This window comes from Ornithodoros turicata, chromosome 1 (assembly GCF_037126465.1).
Source record: "Ornithodoros turicata isolate Travis chromosome 1, ASM3712646v1, whole genome shotgun sequence".
Taxonomy (NCBI): Eukaryota; Metazoa; Arthropoda; class Arachnida; order Ixodida; family Argasidae; genus Ornithodoros; species Ornithodoros turicata.
This window is the reverse complement of record NC_088201.1, coordinates 178,132,949-178,155,294: the sequence shown is the minus strand read 5'-3', so window position 1 is coordinate 178,155,294 and position 22,346 is coordinate 178,132,949. Positions and strand designations below refer to the sequence as shown.

The following is a 22,346-nucleotide window of genomic DNA, read 5'->3' as shown; positions in this document are numbered from 1 at the left end:
ACCGACCCACCAGTGCTATCACCGATTCCCTAGTGCCAGTGGATCCCGCCAGGGAGACCTGCCTCGCCTCGACACGGCGCCACCTGAACTTGAACTTGCACGCGCGAATTGGTGCGAAAACACTTTCGCTTGAGTCGTGGTGGCCGTTCATCGTTCATCTGTCTTTTGCTCCAGAAAACTGGCGAGTTAGATGTCCCTCGACAAATATCAGGTAAGCAGACGCTAACTATGTTGTCAATAATAGCTCACAATTCTGTTTAAACCCAACTTTACGGTACCTCAATTTTTCCATAAGCCGATCTGTTACTCATGCAGGTTTCCAACCGAAAATAATGGCCACAAATTCGGCTGACAAAGCGTATAAGTGCAACAAGTGTCCGTCAAGTTTCTCTCAGCTGCGCCCACTGAGACAGCACCATGTTGATAAACACAACTTTGAAGTCAATTACGAAACTCATGAGTTCAATTGCGAAGCCGGTGAGTCCACCTTTCCTTTTCCTTTTTTTCCGCCAATAAATTCCCCCCCCCCCCTCCGGTGAATACGTCTCCTATTACATAATAATGCACCAATGACATCCAGCTTTTTCCCTTTTATGACTGCGAGTTATCATTCTTATTTGTGAGTGTTTTCACTCCATTAGGATACTGGATTTGCAATTAAAAAATTTAGTAAAATATAATGCTGAAAGGAGTTGTGCATATGTTCCGATTTCAGATTTCAAGGCATGGAAAGAGGGGTTAGAGAAGGCATCCAATAGCCATTTTATTAAACGGACGGGGGCAAAGAGAAGTCAAGATGGCAGCTTCAGGCACTATTACATCTGCAACCGATCAGGCAGTTTTAGTGCTCGGACGACAACCAGTGACAGGAAAAGAGCAATAAAGTCGCAAGGATCCGTGAAGTGTGGGCGAACGTGCCTTGCAGAGATGTCTGCAACATTCCACAACGGCAAAGTTTCCGTCGTTTTTCAATCCTCCCACTATGGACATGAGCTTGAGCTTTGTCATAACCTATTGACGAAAAAAACAGAGAGAGATGCAATTGCTGGTAAGCAGAATTTTCGAAGATGATTATTATGGCCCGGTTTCACCAACGCTGATTACCATTTAAACCAAGATCAGCAGTTCCTTAACTCGAATTTAAGGCTTAACTCTGGTTCGCTAGAGGGAGTTATTGTCACTGAAACATTCACTACGTCATCAACTAGTTTGCATAGAAGAAATGGGTAGTTAACTACAAGTTTTAACAACGCTTGATCTCGGTTTAAAGTTAACCGGCGCTAAAAGGACGCTCTTTCACTCCCATGTCCACCAATGAATTACATCCTTTTGCGCTTCGCCGCGACCAGCCGGGACAAAAATACGTAAACCGAAATAAATTAATTACTGCAACAAATGACCCGCTTTGGTGGAAGATTTTTCTCTAAAAGGTGTCCACTGAAGGTCCCAGAAGGGGTAGTACTAGGGTTGCCACCTTTCGGAGTGAAAAATACCGGCTGAGGGAGAGGAGGTGGAATAGAGGGAAAGGAGGAAAGGCTCGTGGGAAAGGGAAAGTGGGTGAGGAACGTTCTAGCTGGCTCGACACAACCACCAACAGCTTTGCACAACCACTGTTCTTGTACCCTCCGAACACAAGACGTAATGAATAACAATGATAATAATAATAACAATAACAATGAATAATAATAATAATGAATAACTAAGAAAACGACTGGTGACTGCGAAGTTTGGTCTGTGCTCCAGATTTATTCAAGCTGTAGTGGAATGTTGAAGGAAAAACCCCGTAAAAGCCCTTATGAAAGGTCTTGAGCCACAAATACCGGCAAAAGGCTGCCGGTATCACCTTCCTACCGGCAACCGGCAGAGGAAGCAAATAACCGGCCGTGCCGGTATAATACCGGCCTGGTGGCAACCCTAGGTAGTACCCATTTTAATGCCGACGGCGCCCTGCTTTAGAAGTTAGCTTTTTTTCACGAAACTCATTTGAATTTTTATTTAAATAATGAGCGCCTCCCGCTCATTCACGCGGTGCGCATCTTGTAGACGGTATTGGACAGATACTTGTAAAGAAGAAAGTGCACCGGTTCGCGAATTTATTTAGCCCGGGGATTTAACTGAAACACCCGGTATATTTATGTATGTGTTATAGTGTGCCAAGGATTTCAAAGTGCAATTGTAACTGGGGCAGTTTCATTATAAATCAATCAAAGCTCAGAATTCGTATTTTAAGCTGAGCAAAGAAATGAAACTGGTGGAGACGGGAGAAGAAATTTTAAAAAAATCACCTTACACGAGACCAGTGCAAGTGATATAGTTTCTTGACGGGGAGGAAGAAACCTTCAAAAGCATGCAGAGTTAATAAGGGCGGCATGTTGGTGTCTGAGAACGAAGAGCATGCAGAAACATGTGAGAAGCACAACATACACGTCCCGTCTTGCATGTTTGCACAAGCTACGTCAGCAGTTACATATATATCATCACCGCCAGTCTTGTGTTGTCCTCTTCGGATTGTGTATTTCCCAAACTCAAGGAAATGTTACTTCTTTCTACAGTACACCGGCTCACTTGCACCATTCTAATTGCTCACCGCTCTTCGTTTACAGCACACACCAGAACCTCTTGCATGCTTTATTTTATTATTATTATTTTTTTAAATTTCGGGTTAGCACCATGACATGACTGTGAGCAGCGTACAGATGTGGACACACGGTGAGAGGAAGGAGTGGGGGGGGGGGGGGGTTAGTATGTGTCCTGGTCCGACTTCAGGGGTACTATTCCGACGTTCGCCTGGAAAATGTTCGGGAAAACCCATGGAAGGCTTCATACTGAACAAAATCCAGAAGCATGACATATTCCCTTCTTCAATGCAACAGCGCATGCACAGGGTTTCGATGCAGAAAAATACAGTTCTCACGAGCCAGACATTGATGACTGAACAATGGTGATACCAGATAGGGTGAAGTAACCTTTGTGCAGTGGAGCAGCTTTAATCAGACTTATCGTGCTGCTAAACGAGCACAATTTTTAAAACAATGTCGTAGATTACCAGCATAATAGGATTTATTACTTTAGTCGCAACATTTTTTTTCCTATTACAACGCTCAGTTGCACTGCTGCCACAGATACGTGAGGTAGGAAGAACATGTTTTTCGAGTGGAAGTCGAAGTTCGTTCCTGCACCATAGAAAAATTTAAGGTGCATACACCATTTGTATGCCTGTGTAGAAAAGGGGCCTGATCTGAATGTCTATCCCACTGACATACATGCATTTCCCATTTTTACCCTCCTGTAGAGGGTCAACAAATTCCAATATGGCCCTAAATTTTCTCTGGCAGGTACATACACACATACTGCTATGTGGATGTCATTGCAACAAAAATACTAAAAAGAGATAATTTGGCTTATCCCCTTATTGCATACAGAGGCTCAATTAATGAGCCATATCAATCACGTGTCACCACCCCTTTAACTTGCCTCTGCTTCCAGCATTTTGTACTTGATGCTACTTTCCCCTGCTACATTTCATCCAATCAGCTCATACACTTGATGATTAAATGACAACTTGAGGAAGCCACTGATTAAAAAGAAAAAAAAAATGTAGAAGCCCAAAAAGAAAAACTACTGCAGTTCACAGATACCATATGTATTGCTATACTATAATTTTCCAGAATTTGGTCGTTACTGGGGGAATAACTTGATTGAGACAAGAAAAAGCATTCAGGCTCAAAGAGAGTTGACCACTCCTATAAAAGAAACGAAGGGGAGAAAAGCAATGAAGAAGGGGAGAGTCGAAGACAGAGGACATACACAACGGGAACATGAGGGCAACGTTTCCCAGAACATGTGACATTTTCCTGTGTCCCAGGAATCGGACACATACAAATTAACGCAGCTGCGAACACGAGGGCTCTGTGAATGGGCAGACACTTGACCAAGTGGAGCATGTTCCTTTTTTATAATGTAACAGCTTAAGATGGCGGTTTGTCCCACGATTGCTCATATGTTGTTTTTGCAGTAGTCAGTGGTTCAGAACTCCAAGGGATAAGTCTAGCAGCTTGTGTATTGGAGGGTTTTGGAAGCATTCCATCAGGGAAGTGCCGGCGTGTATGGGGCATAAGCCATGAGTTAGTACAGCTAAAGTCAATGATGCAAGTTTGTCCAGTTAAGGAAAAGGAATCAGCAGAGATGCGCTGCAGCTACTTCTTAGTAGTTTAACTATAACTACTAACTACTGCGTCAAACTGTAGTTTAACTAGTGTAACTACAACACAGCAACACTAGTTAAAACTACTTTGCAACTACTAGGATTTAGTTGTTTAACTACACTTGTAACCATGGGCATTCCCAGGATTTTTTCCAAGGGTGGCAAGAGTGCAATCCCCCACCCCCTACCACATCTTTTTCTGGAAGCGGACGTCGCACAGTGTGTGGGTGTTCAGATGTTCCTGTCATGACATCTGAGAATACTCATTATGATCTATGACTAAAGAGTGCACTATTTTCACAAGCTACCTTAGAGTTCATGGGAGTGGGGGGGGGGGGGCACAGCCCACCCTTGTTGACCTCTCGGTATGCCCATGTTTGTAGCTACTCTGATATTTTCCTTGCGTCGTTACATCTAGGATGGCTTAGGCATAGAAATAGCATGTGTATGAATGGGGAGCAAGAAAAGAGTGAGCGCCCACACTCGGAACAACCATAGCACAGCATGCGCCCATCCATACAATACTGATGTATAGTCATGTCATGCAATGATACAGTCATGGCCTCCCATCTGATGATGGAGGTGCGTAAGCTTTTTGAATGTGCTTTATTGTGTGTCGATCGTTCCATACCCTGATCACCACAAAAGACATACCTTCTGCTCGTATGTCGTAGCATTTCTGCATGCAGACTTGACAACGAAAATGTCTCTATTCTGCGTATAACCAGTGGAACTCAACCTATTTGACCAACGGTCAGACGGCTGACTGTCCTGTTGCAAGACGTCGGATACTGTCTTGACTCCCTGTCGAAACCCCTTCTCGCATAACGCGCTCTTGCGCCAGGCGAAGCATGCCTCTCCGTGCACCTGCGTATAGAGCATTGCTGTGTGTCATGAAATTCTCTCCCTGAATGACAATGCTGAATCAGCTTCTGCTGCCTGCGTTAGACACACAGTGCAGATATTTTGTGAACGTGTGTGATGCGCAAGATGAAAAACTTCTCAGAGTTATCGCTAATATAAGCACAAAGAAAGAAGGCCGTCAAGCACACGCAAGGCTAAGTGAAAAAATGCGAAGTAGTAAAACACGCGGATAGCGATATCGCGTATAACGATATCCCTCGTACAACGATGGTTTATGATTGACTGATGATGCTACTTGCGATGGTTTATGATTTTACCGTCAAAATATACATTGTTTCTGTGGGGAAACGACCCGCGTACAGCGATGGAGACCGTGGTTCGAGTACTCGTATAACGATGTTGGACGCTGTCCCGTGCGCGTAAGCTCGCGGCGATTTTCGCCGCGATAAGATACAGTACAATCTCGATGATACGCATCTCATGGGGTAGCGGAAAAAATCGTATCATCCGAAATTCTTATCAAAAGAATTAAACCAAAATAAAAATTGAGGCAAGAAAATAGACAGCAACTGTTCATTTTTCAATACTGTCAGTGAAAGAGGTCGTAAGGTGGTGAGGTGGTAACGGTTTTGTGTCTCCGTATTTGGCCAATTCTGCTCAAATTCGCGAGATGATTCAAAAGGCCCAGCACGTGCTTTCCACCCGCGAGTCGCGCGACAGTGTTCTAAAGCGAGCTTCTCCTAAAGCACGCAGGCTTTAGGTGAAGCCGACTTGCGGAACGGTGACGTGTAGTGTTGCCAGAAGTTGTCCGTTCCCTGCACGAGTTCTGGTCGCTGTTTTCCCAATCCAGTGCGTTGTCACACAGCTTCGCGGTTTTTTTAGCATCTGTTTCTTTTTCTTTTGCCACACACGGGGTGGCGCGCGCGACTTTTCGGGGACGCGCTATTTAGGTCAACCCTCGTTTAATTATGTACCCCGTATAACGATGGAATTCTCGATTACCGTCAATATCGTTATACGCGGGTTTCACTGTAGTTGTAGTAGCCCACTGTAATCTAACTACTGTAGTTAACTACAAAAAAATGTCTAACTAGTAGTTGTAACTACCATGGAAGTAGTTTCTTAATATTTAGCTGCCATGCAGTAGTATATAACTAGTAGTTAACTACTGTACCTGAAGGAATGTCTTGTTCAGTTTCACCTGTGCATAGGGTCGTGTTCTGTGTCGAACAGACCTGGTATCGATATCGGATTCGTCGGGAACCTACCACCTTACCAGAAATTTTGAATATTGAGCTACTCCCCAAATCCACAGTCTTCCTGCCCTGCCAGATAAGAACTTTTGTTGCGGTTAACTGTTGTATGGTGTAAAGTAGTGCCTGTGTGGCCGTTTTAAGAGTGAATTTCTTGGTTTTTCTAATAATTTTTATCTTAAAAAATACACCATACAGGTGGCTTTTCTGTGCATTTTAAATTGATGCGTTACGAAGAGGGCGCGCCACATCTGCTAACAAATTCAAATATTGCCTGTGTGGCCATCTCAAGAGTTGTTTTGAGTGTTACCTGCGTGGCTGGTTTGAGTGTTAACTCGCCCAGTGTAGCACTTGTATGTGCTTAATTTTCACGAATGTAACGTGTGGTGCATCTAGTTCTTCAATATTGTTTTGGGGAACAACATTTTGGGGAAGAAATGGGCTGCAAAAGCTCTTGGAACTCTGAGCAGTGTTTCCTAGCTGTCGGTGTTATGTTGGAGTTGCACAAGCGGCTCTGATCCCATGGAACACAAAATAACGAAAACACACACATGTGGACACGAAGACTCGAAACAGCAATTACATTTATATATACCACACCTGTTTGGGGAACATAAGGAATGCATATTGTCGAGAGCCAAGGTCGGGCATTCCTTTGGTAGGCGTCACCATTTGAAAGTTGGCTTCACCTAACACTTTCGTGTATTGCCGGCAAGCCCACTTCAAGGAACGCTGAGCGTTGAAATTTTTGTTTCCTCGCTGTTTAGCGTGATTTTTCTGATTTTTTTCTCCATTTTTGGTACTAACCAAGTTGATGATGTCTTGGGTTAGTTTACTGAAGTTAGGTTAGATTAACTGGGCCATGGCAGCTTGGTTTTGCCCCCAAATCCGCTTCGATAATGAAATCGGGAGGGCGAGGCAAGCTGCAATAGCCGCACTAATCTAACCTAACTGATCACTAAACAAAGCCTATGACGTCTTAGGTTAGCTTAGTGAAGTTAGGTTAGATTAACAGGGCCATGGCAGCTTGCTTTATCCCACAAAGTTGCTTTGGTAATGAGGTTGGGAGGGAGATTTAAGCTGCCACAGCCTCACTGATCTAACCTAACTGATCACTAAACAAAGCCTATGATGTCTTAGGTTAGTTTAGTGAAGTTAGGTTAGATTAATTGGGCCATGGCAGCTTGCTTTTGCCCCCAAATCCGCTTCGATAATGAAGTCGGGAGGGCGAGGCAAGCTGCAATAGCCGCACTAATCTAACCTAACTGATCACTAAACAAAGCCTATGATGTCTTAGGTTAGTTTAGTGAAGTTAGGTTAGATTAACAGGGCCATGGCAGCTTGCTTTATCCCACAAAGTTGCTTTGGTAATGAGGTTGGGAGGGAGATTTAAGCTGCCACAGCCTCACTGATCTAAGCTAATTTATTACTAAACAATGTGTCTGATGTGAGGTTGAAGTTGGGTTTCCTGCAACACAACCCAAACAACACAGACTGTCCCCAGGACGTCCTCACAGTGTCATCGTGTCCTCGTCCTTCGATGTGTATTCCCAGAATGTCCTAAGGATGACACTCGCGGATTGTCCGTGAAGAGTCATTCAGGTACATCCTATGCCAGTCCAGGCAGGTAGCTCTCGGGATGAGAAATACCACCTTGTTCAATTTACCTGCTAAGACTCTGCATATATTGAGTGACACATTTGTTTTGCTTTCTGGGCCGATCCCAGGGGCTGAATGACAATCGTCAGAAGAGAGGGCGGTCCTACGTAGAATTTCTTTCCCTCCAAAAATGTGTCTGTCTATGATACCTGGAGCATTTACCGCGGAAAAGACGGAAAAGCGCAATTCTGTAGCACTGCTTTTGACTTTTGAAGGTCCTACCCGTGTCTCAAACCAAAAGGAGTAAGAAACATAGACTTCGCATTGCTTGAGAGTTGACACTTCAAGCAATTCGTCGCTTGGGTATTGTGGGTTTGCTAAATTTAATTGAACTTCGATAGCTCACCCTTCGTTTTGTGTCGGAGGCGAGCAGTACTCTCGAACCTACGGAGGATCGCATAATAAGTAATAAATAGTGTCTGATTTTTCGTTGGAAGGGAATTCCAGTACCTTTCGAAGTGGGTTTCTCGGCCTTTGTACTCCGGGCGAGACTTCTTTTTTTTTTTTTTCGCCTTCTAGATTTCTGTCCTTTTAAATCGCCGCGCTCATTTCCATCATGCAAAGTACTACACTTCATGTGACCGTTTGTCAATATGAATTGACAGTAATCAATCACTGTAACAGAAGTTGCAAAGACTGCGTGTGGTTTCTGACAAAAACAAATAAGGTAACGATGCTATATGTCCCTCCTGTGTCATCACACTTTCCTACATCGGTCCTTGATGACCTCCTAGCGGAAACCAAAAGAATACCGTAAGGACATGTGTGAGTCCGATTTTAATTAACACATGAGGGATACCCTGAGTACCGATTTCGCCCTCCGGCGGACGTCCTGTCTGTCCCTGTATGATAACCGTCGGATATCCCAGGGACGACAGTGTGCTTAAATGAATCTAAAAGTTCCGCAAAATTTACAAACATACAATTCAACAACAATAAACGTTCGTTGAAGTGGGCTTGCCCGCAGTACACAGAAGTATTGGGCGAAGCCAACTTTCAAATGGTGACGCCTACCAAAGGAATGCCAGAGGTCGTCTATCAGAGATTGAATACATACAAAATTGAATACAAAGGGCCCGGACTAACACGCAATACACTAGCCAGCGCAGCAAGCCTGTAATAGCATACCGGTTCAGGTTCAGGTTCGCTTCATCCGCTGGTCCGTGCACACCACTGCAGACGCCGACAAACGACAACAAACAGCACAAAAACCATAGCGCCGCTGCAGCCGCGTCGTCTGATCGCCTGACTCGTCTGAGTCGCTCTGAGTCGCCACTACTGGCGCATGCGCAGTGCATCAGATTTTCCTCTCCCGAAGGCATAGCCCGAAGGCCAAGTTACAGATGGGGTGTTCATGTAAACGAGATTTCTGTGTTGCATCATCTTCGTATACTGTATTTCCAACAAAAATATCGGCAAAGTATCGCGTTACTTTTTTAGTTATGGTGGCGGTACGCAGTTACCTAAAAAAAAAAGGTATCCATATCGGTACTTCTATACTTTTTACACAAGTAACCAGTATCCGTATCGCGACACCGGAAACGCTAAAAAATGAAAAATAAAATATAAAAGAATCACGATTTCGGAAACAGAGAGTAGCAGGGTTACACGACCGCCTCATCAGCGTGCACGCTATTTCCAAGTGCTTATCCATTTGTCCTTTGTCTCCCTAAAGTGAGCACTTGGCCACTAAAAACGTTAGTACCGACAACAGCAGTAAGCTATTAGCCACGCATGTCCTGATAAGCGCTGTCTTATGTGAGATATAAAACGGAAGCGTTGTACCGGTTTCATTTTTGGCCCGGCCGAACCGGAACAAAATCAAAGCAACGCGCGAACCCGAACCGAACCCGTATTTTTTTTCTTTTTTTGCGGTTCGACACCCTGCAGAAAACATCAACTAAGAAGTTAATTATTGAATTTATGCTAATTAGTGGTCCAGTAGTTTCATACGCTGTCCTACAGGATGTCTTCCTGGGCGTATAACACACCTATAAAAAAAAAACGAAATTCACGTTGCACTTTTTGCCTTTTTTATACAAAAACTGCAACGAAAAAAAAGGACATGGTGGAGAACGCTCTGGGACAAGGACGACAGAGGAGGAAGCGTTCAACTAGCAACTGATTTATTTGGGCGAACAACTCTATAGGCAGGAAGGTAAAAAAAAAAAAAACACTTGGATATATACGGGGTGTTTCAGTTAAATACCCGGGCTAAATAATTCGCAAACGGGTGCACCAATCGACGATTTTTTTTGTTTACAAGTATCTGCCCGACCCGATACCACCCATGTACCACGTGCAAGCTGCGCACCGTGTGAATGTAAAAAGAAAAAAACAAAAAACAAAAACAACAACTTCTAAAGCAGGGCGCTGTCGGCACTAAAATGGACACTACCCCCTTTGGGACCTTCAGTGGACACCTTTTACAGAAAAATCTGCCATGGAAGCGTGTCATTTGTTGCAGTAATTAATTGGTTTCGGTTTACATACCTTTGTCGCGGCTGGTCGCAGTGAAGCGCAAACCCTTATCTACTAATGAATTATGTCCTACACCAATGAATTAAGTCCTTTTATGGTTCACCGCGACCCGTTCAGGCAGATGAATGAATCAGTCAGTGGAGTTTTTTATGTTTTTGTCGCGCGTCCCGTGTCAACTTTCACGAGACAACTTTCACCGCGAGAGGGCGACAGCATCGTTAGACGGGGGAAGTCGCCAAGTGATATGCGAGGGAGAACAAGTGTTTTTGCCTGTGCGGACGATTGTGCTTTGCCAATATCAACAGTCTTCCTAAAATTATTGTCGCATTCTGTGTAAATGCCAGCATGCCGCAGACGTGCTGCGTTCCGGCATGTCGCTCGGGTTACGATAAATCCGGCGACAAATTCTCCTTTTTCTCGTTGCCGACCGACCCGAGTGAACGGGAGAAGTGGAAGCTCGCCATGCCTCACAAAGAAGGTTATCGTTCCAACTTGGACTCGAAATGGGCGCGTGTCTGTGAAAAACACTTCGACCCATCTGACATAATCAGAGCGGACGAGTTTCTCGTGAATCGCGACACAGCAGCGAACAAAGAGACGGTGGCAATGCCTCGCGACAGACCGAAGCTACGCCCGGGAGCGGTACCCCGGATTTTTGAAGTGTACCCACAGTCCGCAAAGTTCAACTGCCGTGGACAGAAGAGTCGCTATGTGGCCAAGCAAGCAACGAAAAGAAAACGCACATGCGATTTTACCACGAACGGTGCGTCTTGGCCCCTCACCGCAACAAACATAGGCAGCGAAGAACCTGGCGTGCCGTGTGCTGACTGTAGCCCCTTAGTAGCGCACGAAGGTATGTAGCCAGATGTGAAAACAAGCAGTTGTCAGTGTCATAACTACCGCACTGCAAACTTAGGAGGCTTGCCGTGTTGTTGGAGTGTTTGGTGTTGTGTTCGTGCGAATTGGCTCTGAATTGTATGAGCTGATGCCGCCGCCCTGCCGCCGGAACGGAAACTAACAAAGATGCTTAAGTTGGTCGCACGTAGGGGGCGCCACGGACTGAGGACAAGAAACAACGGAGATTGGCAAATTACCCGAGGCAGGCTAATAATATGGACATTGGACGACACGAACACGTAAGCTACCAACGACAAGCAATTAATGAACTCAGGGGAAAGGGGCTGGCGCACAAGCGGGTGTGTGTGTGCGCGCGAGAGAGAAGTGTCCGTTTTCGATAATGCGGCGAAGCCAACTTTCAAGCGGTGACTGCTACCAAAGGAATGTGCCCAAGTTTCCGATCAACCCTGGAATTAAAGACGAGCTAGCCTTGCAATTTAGTGTAAAAAAGAACAAAATCTTAGATGTAGTGGCAGTTTGAATGCACGGTGTGAAGAACAACATGATTCAGCACTAATCAGCAGTTGTATAGTAATATGTACAAGCACACATGACTACAGTCTTCGGTACAAAAATATGTTTTGTGAATATTTTATTGTGTGAATGCTTTGTGGAATAGTCCTGAGGAACATGTCACAGTAAGAAGTCTGTAAATTATACCATATGCAAAGTTTTGTTGAGACTGCAATCAAATGAAAGTATAGCCTCAGAAAGAGGACTGAGCTGTACCTGAAGCTTTGCAGTGTGGCTAACCCCTCCCATTAAAATTGGCGACACTTGAACGGTGACTGGCAAACCACACAGCTATCCCTATATCTGCTCACCCCTCTTCCCATCTTCTCTCCGCCACTCGTTGATAATACCTCCACCTCACGAAAAATAAGTCTTTGGTTTGTCAGTTCAGCGCATCCGTTGTCTGTGTCGCCATCCACTGTTGTTGTTTTTTTATCGATTTTAATGTCACACCAAACAGTCCAATTTTTAATCCTTTCCAATTTTGACCTCTCCCATCTTGCTTTACTTCAGCGATGATGCCCGCAATGGAACTCATTAAACGAGAACCGCAAGACTGCTCTTCGAGTGAACATCTGCTCATCGTAGTGAAGACGGAGCCCTACAATTCTACAATTTCTAAAGGGCAGGATGACGTTGGCTACAGCGATGACACATCCTCGGAAGGTGATACAAAATACTCTATTCATTTCACGCACATAGACAAAGAAATTATGCGACAGAAATGCTTTTTAGTTTTCTGTTAGCCATGTGTACCAGCACACGCTGAAGTCTTCGTAAGAATCGCGAAGTAGGCAAAATCAAGACACAGATTTATTCTGTATACAGATAGGGACTTTTTTGGGGGTTTAACCCAGTAAAATCCATTTTTACCCACGATTTGCATCGTTGTCTGTTTGGGTAAGCTTGCAAATCCCTGAAAACTAATTTGGCAAAGTGCTAGTTCTGCCACCAATATGATCATTTGAGATAGTGCTCATTTTTTTTTTCAATTTTCTAGCAGAAAGTCTGCTTCTCCACTCAACATCGGCAGATTTCCCCCCGGTTTTATGGCTCCCGAAATAACACCTGAGTTTTACCTCCCTCCCTCAGAGTTTAAAAAAAAAAAAAATTAAATAAAATTGAAAACACAATACCCCGTGTATCATCTATCTAGTCAGTTATTCAAAGCCCAAGTATCTGAAAAAGTCTATGAAAGGTGCAATGCGTGACATTGAACAGTGACAAAACTGCATGCACGTCTGCTATGCACGAAGAATACCCCATGGAATACTTTCTAAAGCACATGTTAAAAAAAATAGATCAATGTACATTACAGGTGTGTAAATGCCAAAGGCTCCAAATGCAGATAATCTGCAAAATTCTCGAGGACAGAGGTACCACATGACATCTTCTTAGGAGCTGCTCTTCCAGGAAAAGCTCTGACGCATATGTTACGCACTGGTAGATAATGCGCCTTTTCGAGACACTTTTTACAATGTAAAACGTGGACTGTAGATATACTGTAGAGTATGGTAATTTAAATGCGAGCCAGCACACTGTGCACTGGCACATGATAATAGCAGACGACACTGACTGTCGTCATTTCACTACATATTATATTACGTATATTCGCAGCATATTATCACGTTTCACACTTGTTTTCATCTGACAACATACCAACCACTCAGGGCCATTAAACCAGCACCACTGTGGTGAGCGAATAAACTGAATTCCGCACAAGGCTGTCCGTGGGAAGCTCCTGAAGCTTTCTAGGTATGGTGTAATACATTTAGGCCTAGGCAATCCTGATTGGCTTGTATGTCAAAGGAGCACTGTGACTGGCCTTCACGACGGAGCATGTTGCGAATCACTGGCGCAAGTGACGCATTACACGCTTGCTGGAGCATCAGCAAGTTGAAGGTCTCAGTCCAAGTCTCTAGCCGCATTCGCTGCGATCCCATTCGTTGCCACCAAAGATGGCTCTGTTTTCATGGCGTTTTTCTTCGAAATGGTAGTGCTGCATGAACTAATTCTGCTTGCATTACACCAATAGAAACACTGACTTTCATTTGAGAGTAAGTTGTTTTTGCATTTTAGTACCCCTTTAAAGTAGCACAGGAGTCATTTTTAACACCCAGTTTTCTTCCTATAAAACTGTTAAGTTTGCCAGTAAGATGCACCATACGAAGTAATTTACACCACAGAGTCATAATTATCGCAGAAACTGAATTTAAAATATGCCGCAAAAAGCGACCGTGCGCAACGGTGTTGAAGAGCAGTACCAGCCTGTGATCTTCCTGGAACCTCGCGCTGACGCTATCAGGAGAACGCTCGCTGATTGGCCTAGAGAAATGTTGTCTGCTACTCGGCTGTTCAGGGTTCTGATAAAGCCTTTCTCCTTGCTCGGTAATGCTTCGGCCGCTCCTTCTATCCCCAATTCTCCGGGAGAACTGGCAAAACAAGTTTACGGCGGCAAAGGGACAATACGCTGACCCCCACTGACCGGCGAACCAGGACGAGTCTCCTTATGCCGTCATCGGTGACGTGCCATCATACCTCCTCATCCTCGTTATAGCTGGAGTGTCGAGTTAAGGGTGAAGGTGCGGAGCTATGTTTATGTGAGCTTTTTTCTGGGAAACAAATTGCACACATCAAAACCTTTCGCACTATTCGGTATAATGACACACACACTTTCATCAGATGTCTTAATCTGAAATTTTTTTGGATGGCCCTGTGTACTCCTTTAATGTGCCAGCCTGTCCGTTCTCTCACTGTTCCATTTTTACAATTTCAGAAGGTCCAGCAAGCACCGGTATACTTCGTATTAAGGACGAGCCCCAAGACATCTGTGACATCAACGCAACAACAGCTCAGCTTCCATTCGACGATGCAGTCCCAGTGACTGTGGACGGTCGACCGACGGATTCCAAGCCGGGAGACCATACTCCAGACCAGAAGAACGAAACCCAAGCAACAAGGGAATCATCAGCCTCTGACCATGAGATGGACAAGATGTACAAGTGCAACGTTTGTTTGGCTACATGCATTGACATAGGCCCCTTGGAAGTTCGCCTCAGCGCTAACAAAGTGAACACGTTCACCTGCGACACATGCCGGCACAAACAGACACACACAGGCGTGAAGCTGCATAGATGCGATATCTGTTCTGCAGAGTTCTGCCGCAGCGCAAACCTACGGCGTCACAGGCGGATACACACAGGCGAGAAGCCATACAAATGTGATCTCTGTCCCGCAAAATTTAGCCGCAGCACGAGCTTGCAGGGCCACAAGCTGACACATACGGGCGAGAAGCCATACAAGTGCAGTGTTTGTCCTGCCGAGTTCAGCCAGAGCAAAAACCTGCGGCGACACCAGGTGATACACACGGGCGAAAAACCGTACAAATGCGTCCTCTGTTCTGCAGAGTTCAGTAGCAGGACAGTCCTTCAGCGTCACAAACACACACACACGGGCGAAAAACCATACAAGTGTGATCTCTGTCCTGCAAAGTTCAGTCAGGGCATGCACCTGCAGCGTCACAAGCAGATACATATGAACGAGAAGCCATACAAGTGCGATTTCTGTGGTGCAGAGTTCAGCCGCAGCATGGACCTGCAGCGTCACATGATGACGCACACAGGCAGGAAGCTGCACAAGTGCAATCTCTGTCCTGCAGAGTTCAACCGCAGCACAGACTTTCAGCGTCACATACTCAAACACACGGGTGAAAAGCCATACAAGTGCGATCTCTGTGCTGCAGAGTTCACCCGCCCTTCAAGCCTGCGGTACCACAAGCAGACACACACGGAGGAGAAGCCGTACAAGTGCGACCTCTGTCCTGCAGAGTTCTACCACAGCACGAGCTTGCGGAGCCACAAGTATACGCACACGGGCGAGAAGCCATACAAGTGCAACCTTTGTCCTGCAGAGTTCAGCCACAGCACAACCTTGTGGTGCCACAAGCGGACACACACACGCGAGAAGCCGTACAAGTGCGACCTCTGCCCTTCAGAGTTCAGTCACAGCAGGACCTTGTGTTGGCACGTCAAGCAGACACACGAGAGAGAAACCGTACAAGTGTGGCACTCCTCATGCTAAATTCAGACGCAGCACAGACCTGCTGTGCTACTTGCAGATGCGCACAGGTAAGAAGCCCCACAAGTGCCCTGCAGAGTTCGGCCTCATCACGAAACTGCAGTGCCACAAGCAGATGCACAGGGAGGGGGGAGTAGCAATACAAGTGCAGTCTCTGTCCTTTCAAGTTCAGCCTGAGGACACATCTGTAGTGTCAGAAGCAGTGTCACCAGCTGACATACATGGGAAAGAAGCCATACAAGTGCAGTTTCTGTCCTGCATAGTTCTGCAGCAGCACGGACCTTCCACATTACAAGCACACGCACACACTGGCAAGAAGCCATGCAAGTCTGATCTCTGTCCTGCAAAGTTCAGTCGGAGTGTGCACCTGTGTCATCACAAGCTGACACATACGTGGGAGATGGAGGCCGTACAAGTGTCTCCTCTGTTCTGTTGCAGGTCCTCGATCCGGGAACCAGAAGAATCTCATGGTGACGTATGGAGAGAAAAGACTTTACAGATGCCACTGTGCCCCACTGCGTTTAATTCCTGTCGGTTTTTTAAAACTTGCAATCATGGACAAGCTGAGGCGTTCGTGACTGTGACCTGATCAGACCGGACCTGTCTGACGTGTGTCAGACCGAAAACTTTATTGTTTTCAGTTCAGACATATATATGGGTTCTAACTGGTTCACAATATGGACAGAACAACTCAAACCACAGACCAAAAGGAGGGAAAAAAATAAGAATCCACCTCACCAGAAGCTCAAGGTCATTAAACTCATAACCTTGTGTTCGTGTAACAGCCCCTGGAATCAGAGATGAAATTCTTGTTTCGTTAGTTGTCAAATAAATGCTGTTGAGAGTAGGTCAGTCTTCGTGTCACTCCTCGCTATCAAGAGCTCTGTGTGATCTAGAATGTGACTAGTGAGGTATTGAAAGACACCTCGATCGCAAAATTCGACAAGACTCCATCAGGAATTCTAATGGTCCATCAGATTATTTTGATGGACCATCAAGCCAGCTTGACAGCCCATTAGAAACTGCTAATGGTACGATGGGACTGTTACCGGTCCGACAAATGCTGTCGCACAGTCAGTCAGGTTGGGTTAATGGCCCCACAAAAAAGGCCTGACAGTACAACAGCGCCTCTGGCGGTCTGATTGAGGGTATCTAACAGTCCATCATGTTGGCTTAGTCCAATCCAATCCTAGTCTTTAATCCAATGGTCCGTTAGCGAGGCTTGACGGTTCAACAGATGACGCCTCATAGTAGGTCAGGAGCATGGGAGGGCATTTCATTGCCACTTCACTCACCCTCACCTCACCTCACCTCAATTGATATGTGCGACCCTTCCTTCACCCTCACCACGCTGCCCTCAGCGGGGGGACGTCTGGAATTTTCTAAACTTTTGACGAGGTGGGCTGCATACATTTCCGTCATTTACATTGCAACACACAATGGTCCCAGGGACCCAGACTTCTCAAGAAAAGACGATAATCTTGATAAACCTGGTGCCATTTATGGATTTTACAAGGACTTTCACGCCAGTATATACCTTTATTGGTGTACTCATTCGGTGTGTCTTGGGAGATTTCTAGCTTCCTTTCTGCACAAATAATTATTGCTACTGGCATGTCCGTTTGATCTTGCTAGCTAAAGATAACACCTTACATGGGTAATCCTGCGGTGGTGGCAAAAATTTAATTGAATTCATGGACGCTGGGGTGAATGACCGGATGCGGGGCTCGCAGAGGAGTCAGGTATAGTGGAATTGGGCAACCCTGACAGCTATTTTTAGGATACGATATACAGGGCAATCGTGAGGTGAGTTTGCGCCCAGTGGAGGGTAAACGTGAAGTATTTTTAAGATTGAGCACGTGTGGAGCTAGTGGACTTCACTGCATAGCACCAGCCACTATGCGTTTATTTGATAACTCTGTGTAATAAGCGCCGAAATATAATTTTTCCATTGGAGCATCGAAGTGAGCTGTCAGTGAGAAAACTAGGGGTGTGCGAGTACCAAATTCTAGACTGCGAATAGTTTTCGAATATTTAAAATTCACTGCGAATAGTTTTCGAATATCTAAAGTTCACTGCGAATCGAGTACAAATAGTTGGAATCAGGATTTCGAATACTTTCGAGTAATAAGAACTAACACGTCACACATTTCTTATTTATTTTCTTCCCACAAATGTACATTTTGGAGACTCTCAAACACACTGAAATAGTTGAACCTTCACTTGGTTTTAAATTCAGGCAGTCTTGGCGCACTGAGGTACACTTAACACAACACTTCTTAGTCCAGTCTAAGCACACTGGAATACTCTGTTCAGTTGTTGTTCAACAGTTCACAGGTTGTCGTGCAGAAATGTCAGCTGCCTGACATGCTCAGGGAGTAAGGCAGCTCTGCATGGTGTAGCAACATTTCCTGCTGCTGAGAATGCCCGTTCACTGGAAGCTGACGTTGCTGGAATGGCGAGGTACTTGCGTGCTAGCCTGGATGTAGATTGGAAATTTATCCAGTGGTACGTTCCAGTCTTTCACCATGTCGCGGAGAACCGATGATATTTGCGTCGCAGTATGCCTTCCCGAAAAACTACGCGTGTCCAAGTTGTACCGCTTCACTTGAAAGCTGTGATCGACGAAGTGGCACGTTAGGCTTATGAAGCTGGCGTTCGAGCGTGACGTCCACATGTCGGACGTGAATGACATGGACTCAACACCATTTTGTAAGGCGGTTTCGAGTTCTGCTTGAACTTCTCACCTTCTGTCGTGAAAGAGTTTCGGTACTAGCGTCCGGGATAGCGTCGTTCTTGAAGGAAGGCAGTAGTCTGGTACCGCTTCGGCCAGAAGTTCTCGAAACCCGCGATCCTCGACCACCCGGTACGGTTGGTAGTCTAGGGCTATCATGCGTGCCACTTTGACATCCAATGCTTCTTTACGAGCACGTGGCAGCTGTCTCTTTGTGGCGAACTTGTCGATTCTTTGCTGTTCCGCCTTCTTAGCCTCATGTTTCTTCTTAAACTCAGCATAAAGTAGGTGATGTCGCTTCAGATGATTCACGATGCTGGTTGTGGACTCCGATGGTGTCTGGATGCGCGCAGAGCACCGAAACTGCCGATTCTCTTTGGAAGTAGTCCCACACGGCGCTTCTGTTTGTTCGCTTCGCTGCCGCGTTATCCTGCACAACTTCACAATCGTGTCCATCATCCTGCAGTTTTTCAGTTGTACACACAGCCGAACTTGCCATGCCCTGCGCGACTCGTGACTGCGTCTCAACGGTTTCATCAGTTGCACGTGGTTTCGCTTTGGGAGAGGACTGGCGAGGAGCGCGAGGAGGAAGCTCACGCGCGGTGACGTCACCAACGTCACCACGCAGCGCTACCAGCCTAGCAGCACGCGCGGGTGTCTTCGCGTGCATCTCTGCCGGTCGGCAGATACTCGAAAAATATTCGAAAATTGCGAATAGCGAATATCCTTTGCGAATATCAACCGAATATAGCGTATTACTCGATTCGTATTCGAAAATTCGAGTACTCGCACACCCCTAGAGAAAACCAATCTTAAGCTTCACTGCATAGAATCACTATGGGTTTCCTTTGCCATTCTGCTCGACAAACATTGAGATCATTTTCATGTTGAAGTGCAAAGCACACTGTTGTAGACAAAAACGATCCTAAGCTTCACTGCAATGCACCTCTGTACAGGGTTTTTTTGATCATCCTAATCAACATTCAAATCGTTTTTATCGAAAACGAGCTTCCCTGCACATTAACAACAACTATAGAGGATTTCTCGATCGCTGCTTCCTGCTCAGTTTGGTGAGAGTACATTTTTTATTTCGAACGTGTGTGGAGCTGCTGGGCTGCACTGCATAGCATGACTATGGGTTTTTTTAGCGCTCCACTTGATAAACATTGGAATGTTTTTGTCGTTGTTGGGATGGAAGTCCACTATCTGTGACAAAATTTGCTATTACACCAAGAACACTTACATGCTTATGCTTTTACACTGCTAAGAACATACCTCACAGCTATGGTGGTGAAGTGGAGAGTTGTTTGTGCAAAAAGTGACACCTCCATAGGTTCATGTTTGTCCCCTGTACTAGTTGATATATATTTAGGTCAATGTGATGTCCCGATTCGGAATCTGATGACCTCCAAATGGAGATCAAAAGTGTTTCACTATGTGGATGACTTTTAGCTTCTCCTTGAATCCAGTTAAAGTTTACCTCACTTTGACACTCAGGTGCAGCTCTTGTGCACCAGGCCTTAGGTTCATATATGAATTACCGGTGGAGGGTGTTTTCTAATTCTTCAATTAGAACATTGAGTGTGGGGCAGGATCGTGTTTGTTGGGCTTTCCACACTAGATCTAAAAGGACGGTGTTGCCGTACGATTTGGCACGTTCTGGGATTGTTAAGAGAGTCCGTGTGACCTCAGCCTCTCCATCTGGTCACCTTGTATTGCATTGCAAAAAGATTGGCTGTTTGCCATCCTCTGACAAGACTTCTACTGAAGCTTGTTTCTGATTGCAGCATGACCTGCATGATGCTGCAATCAGAGGCAAGCTTTATAGCAGGTGACATGCACTTTATATATAAAGTGCATGTCACCTGCTATCAGCCTGATTCAAGAGGAAGTTCTTCATAGAGCTACCTTAGACTGGTCTGGGGAACCTGCTGCTCTTGTAGTTAAGTGTGTGTGTAAAATTCTAAAGTTTAGTCATGAGTTCACAATTCGGTCTCTCTGTGTGTCTCTTTTGTCTCTGTTTCTTGCTGCATATTTTGAAATTGTCATGTACTGACTCTCAGTCACTCTTACACCCCATGCCGAAAGAAACAAAAATGACGACTTCCAGTCGCACGCTTTTATCGTCGATTTCAGTGCACCGCGATGTCGAGCGCGTACTTTACAGCAGCGATATCCGGTGAAGCTGAAACCACATGGTGCCGTTGACTCCCAGATCCGTACGACACACGAAACTTGCATCTGTTCAGTGACACCAACTTCTCATACGCCTCAGTGTCCCGGCCGGAACTCCACGACAGTGTTGTCAACGCGCCGGGCAAGTTTACGCCCGAGAAGCTGGAACCTTACAAAGAAACGTCACTACGTATCAGCCAGACAAATTGTATACAGCCTGTGGCTAGCATGACGTGACGTTGTTGCCTGGCAGGAGGAGGACACTACGTATCGCACGTGGATTGTGGCCAAAGACTCTGTGATCTCTGGGCACTGTACGTGCATTGTGCTTATCACCCGAAACAGTGTGGCAGATAACACGTTGTCCAAGTAGCCCCTGCCTTAAGGCTCCACACTCATCTCTCAACTTTTGAACCTTCTGCTGGAGCTCGTCAATATTATCGCCAGTGAGTTCGGTCTGAACAAATACGTTCCTGGTTCCTGCACTGGGTACACACTCCATCTGAAACGGTGGCTCAGGTTCAGACACATCCTTTGGAGAACTTGCTGGTGCTTCTGAGCTGGCTTGTGTAGTTGCGGTAGTCTGCTCGGATGTAGGTGTCAGCAAGCCGTCGTTCTTGAGTGCGGCTCTGATCGCCGCGTGGTTGTACCTCTTCAGCGGGTGCACCTTCTGCAGCTTGGTGTATACAAACACGGATGGTGCCCAGTCAGGGTGTGCAGGATCCCGTGATGGTTGTTCTGTTTCGAAGGAGGAAAAGGCAAACTCAACTAGCGGTCATTTCCGAGAGAGAAAAAGTGCTAAGAACGTCTGCTTGTGGCTCAGTCCTTTTAGAAATGCCGAGCACTATATGAACATGCATTCTGCGCACGTACAACAGACATCCCATACGCTCATAAACGAAATTTTACCTACTTGTTACGAAATGCTGGCTGCACACGCGACTTGAGGCTGTCGGCTCCCAGTCCCTGCGCTTCAAAGCATTTTTCCATGCCTCACGTTGTGAAGGATCAGCGGGGAAGCGGTAGAACTTGACTTTTGAAAGTTTATTTGTACCACTTCGGAGCGTACACCCAACAGCAGAGCATGCTCCCATTCTGAGAGAGATTCTCAGCGATGACAAGGCCTCCTAAAAGGTATCGTGTCCAAATCCAGACAGAAAACAGCGCGATGTAAACAGACCACTGACAACACAAACACGGGAGACGACCGGAAGTACAGAATGCGCCGCGCCTCTCGCTAAAACCCTTGAGCTTTGATGCTTTGACGTAGACAACGAAGTAAGTGCTGGAAGCACACTGTGCCAATTAGCAGATGATACATCCATGATGGATACATCATAGGTGATAGGTTTAGTCGTTTAGGTTTGTCTATTCCTGTTATATCATAGCAGACGACGTAAGCTTTGCCGCCACAGGCCGTCACACTTTTTCTGTTGCGCATGTGAAAATGCACATAACTTCAGTTCTTACTGGATAGAGATCTATTTCA

General features: G+C 45.7%; 2 protein-coding genes and 1 long non-coding RNA gene across 3 annotated transcripts; 2 read left to right on the top strand and 1 right to left on the bottom strand.

Annotated features, from left to right (window-relative positions):
* The first annotated feature begins 94 nt into the window (after positions 1-94).
* LOC135378819 (zinc finger protein 883-like) lies at positions 95-16,795 on the top strand. Its single transcript, XM_064611924.1, has 5 exons — positions 95-211; positions 316-477; positions 716-1,048; positions 12,385-12,537; positions 14,648-16,795. The coding sequence occupies exons 2-5, from the start codon at positions 333-335 to the stop codon at positions 15,949-15,951; spliced, it is 1,935 nt and encodes a 644-aa protein (XP_064467994.1). The 5' UTR covers positions 95-211; positions 316-332; the 3' UTR covers positions 15,952-16,795.
* On the top strand, positions 15,989-16,537 carry LOC135390975 (zinc finger protein 319-like). Its single transcript, XM_064621009.1, has one exon. It carries the CDS (start codon positions 15,989-15,991, stop codon positions 16,535-16,537), a length of 549 nt encoding a protein of 182 aa, XP_064477079.1.
* A 3,991-nt stretch (positions 16,796-20,786) lies between the features above and the next one.
* Positions 20,787-22,331, bottom strand: LOC135373371 (uncharacterized). The gene is made up of 2 exons (XR_010416427.1): positions 21,771-22,331; positions 20,787-21,595 (listed from the first exon to the last, which is right to left on the bottom strand). It is a non-coding gene; the product is annotated as an uncharacterized LOC135373371 (long non-coding RNA).
* Between the last annotated feature and the right edge of the window lie 15 nt (positions 22,332-22,346).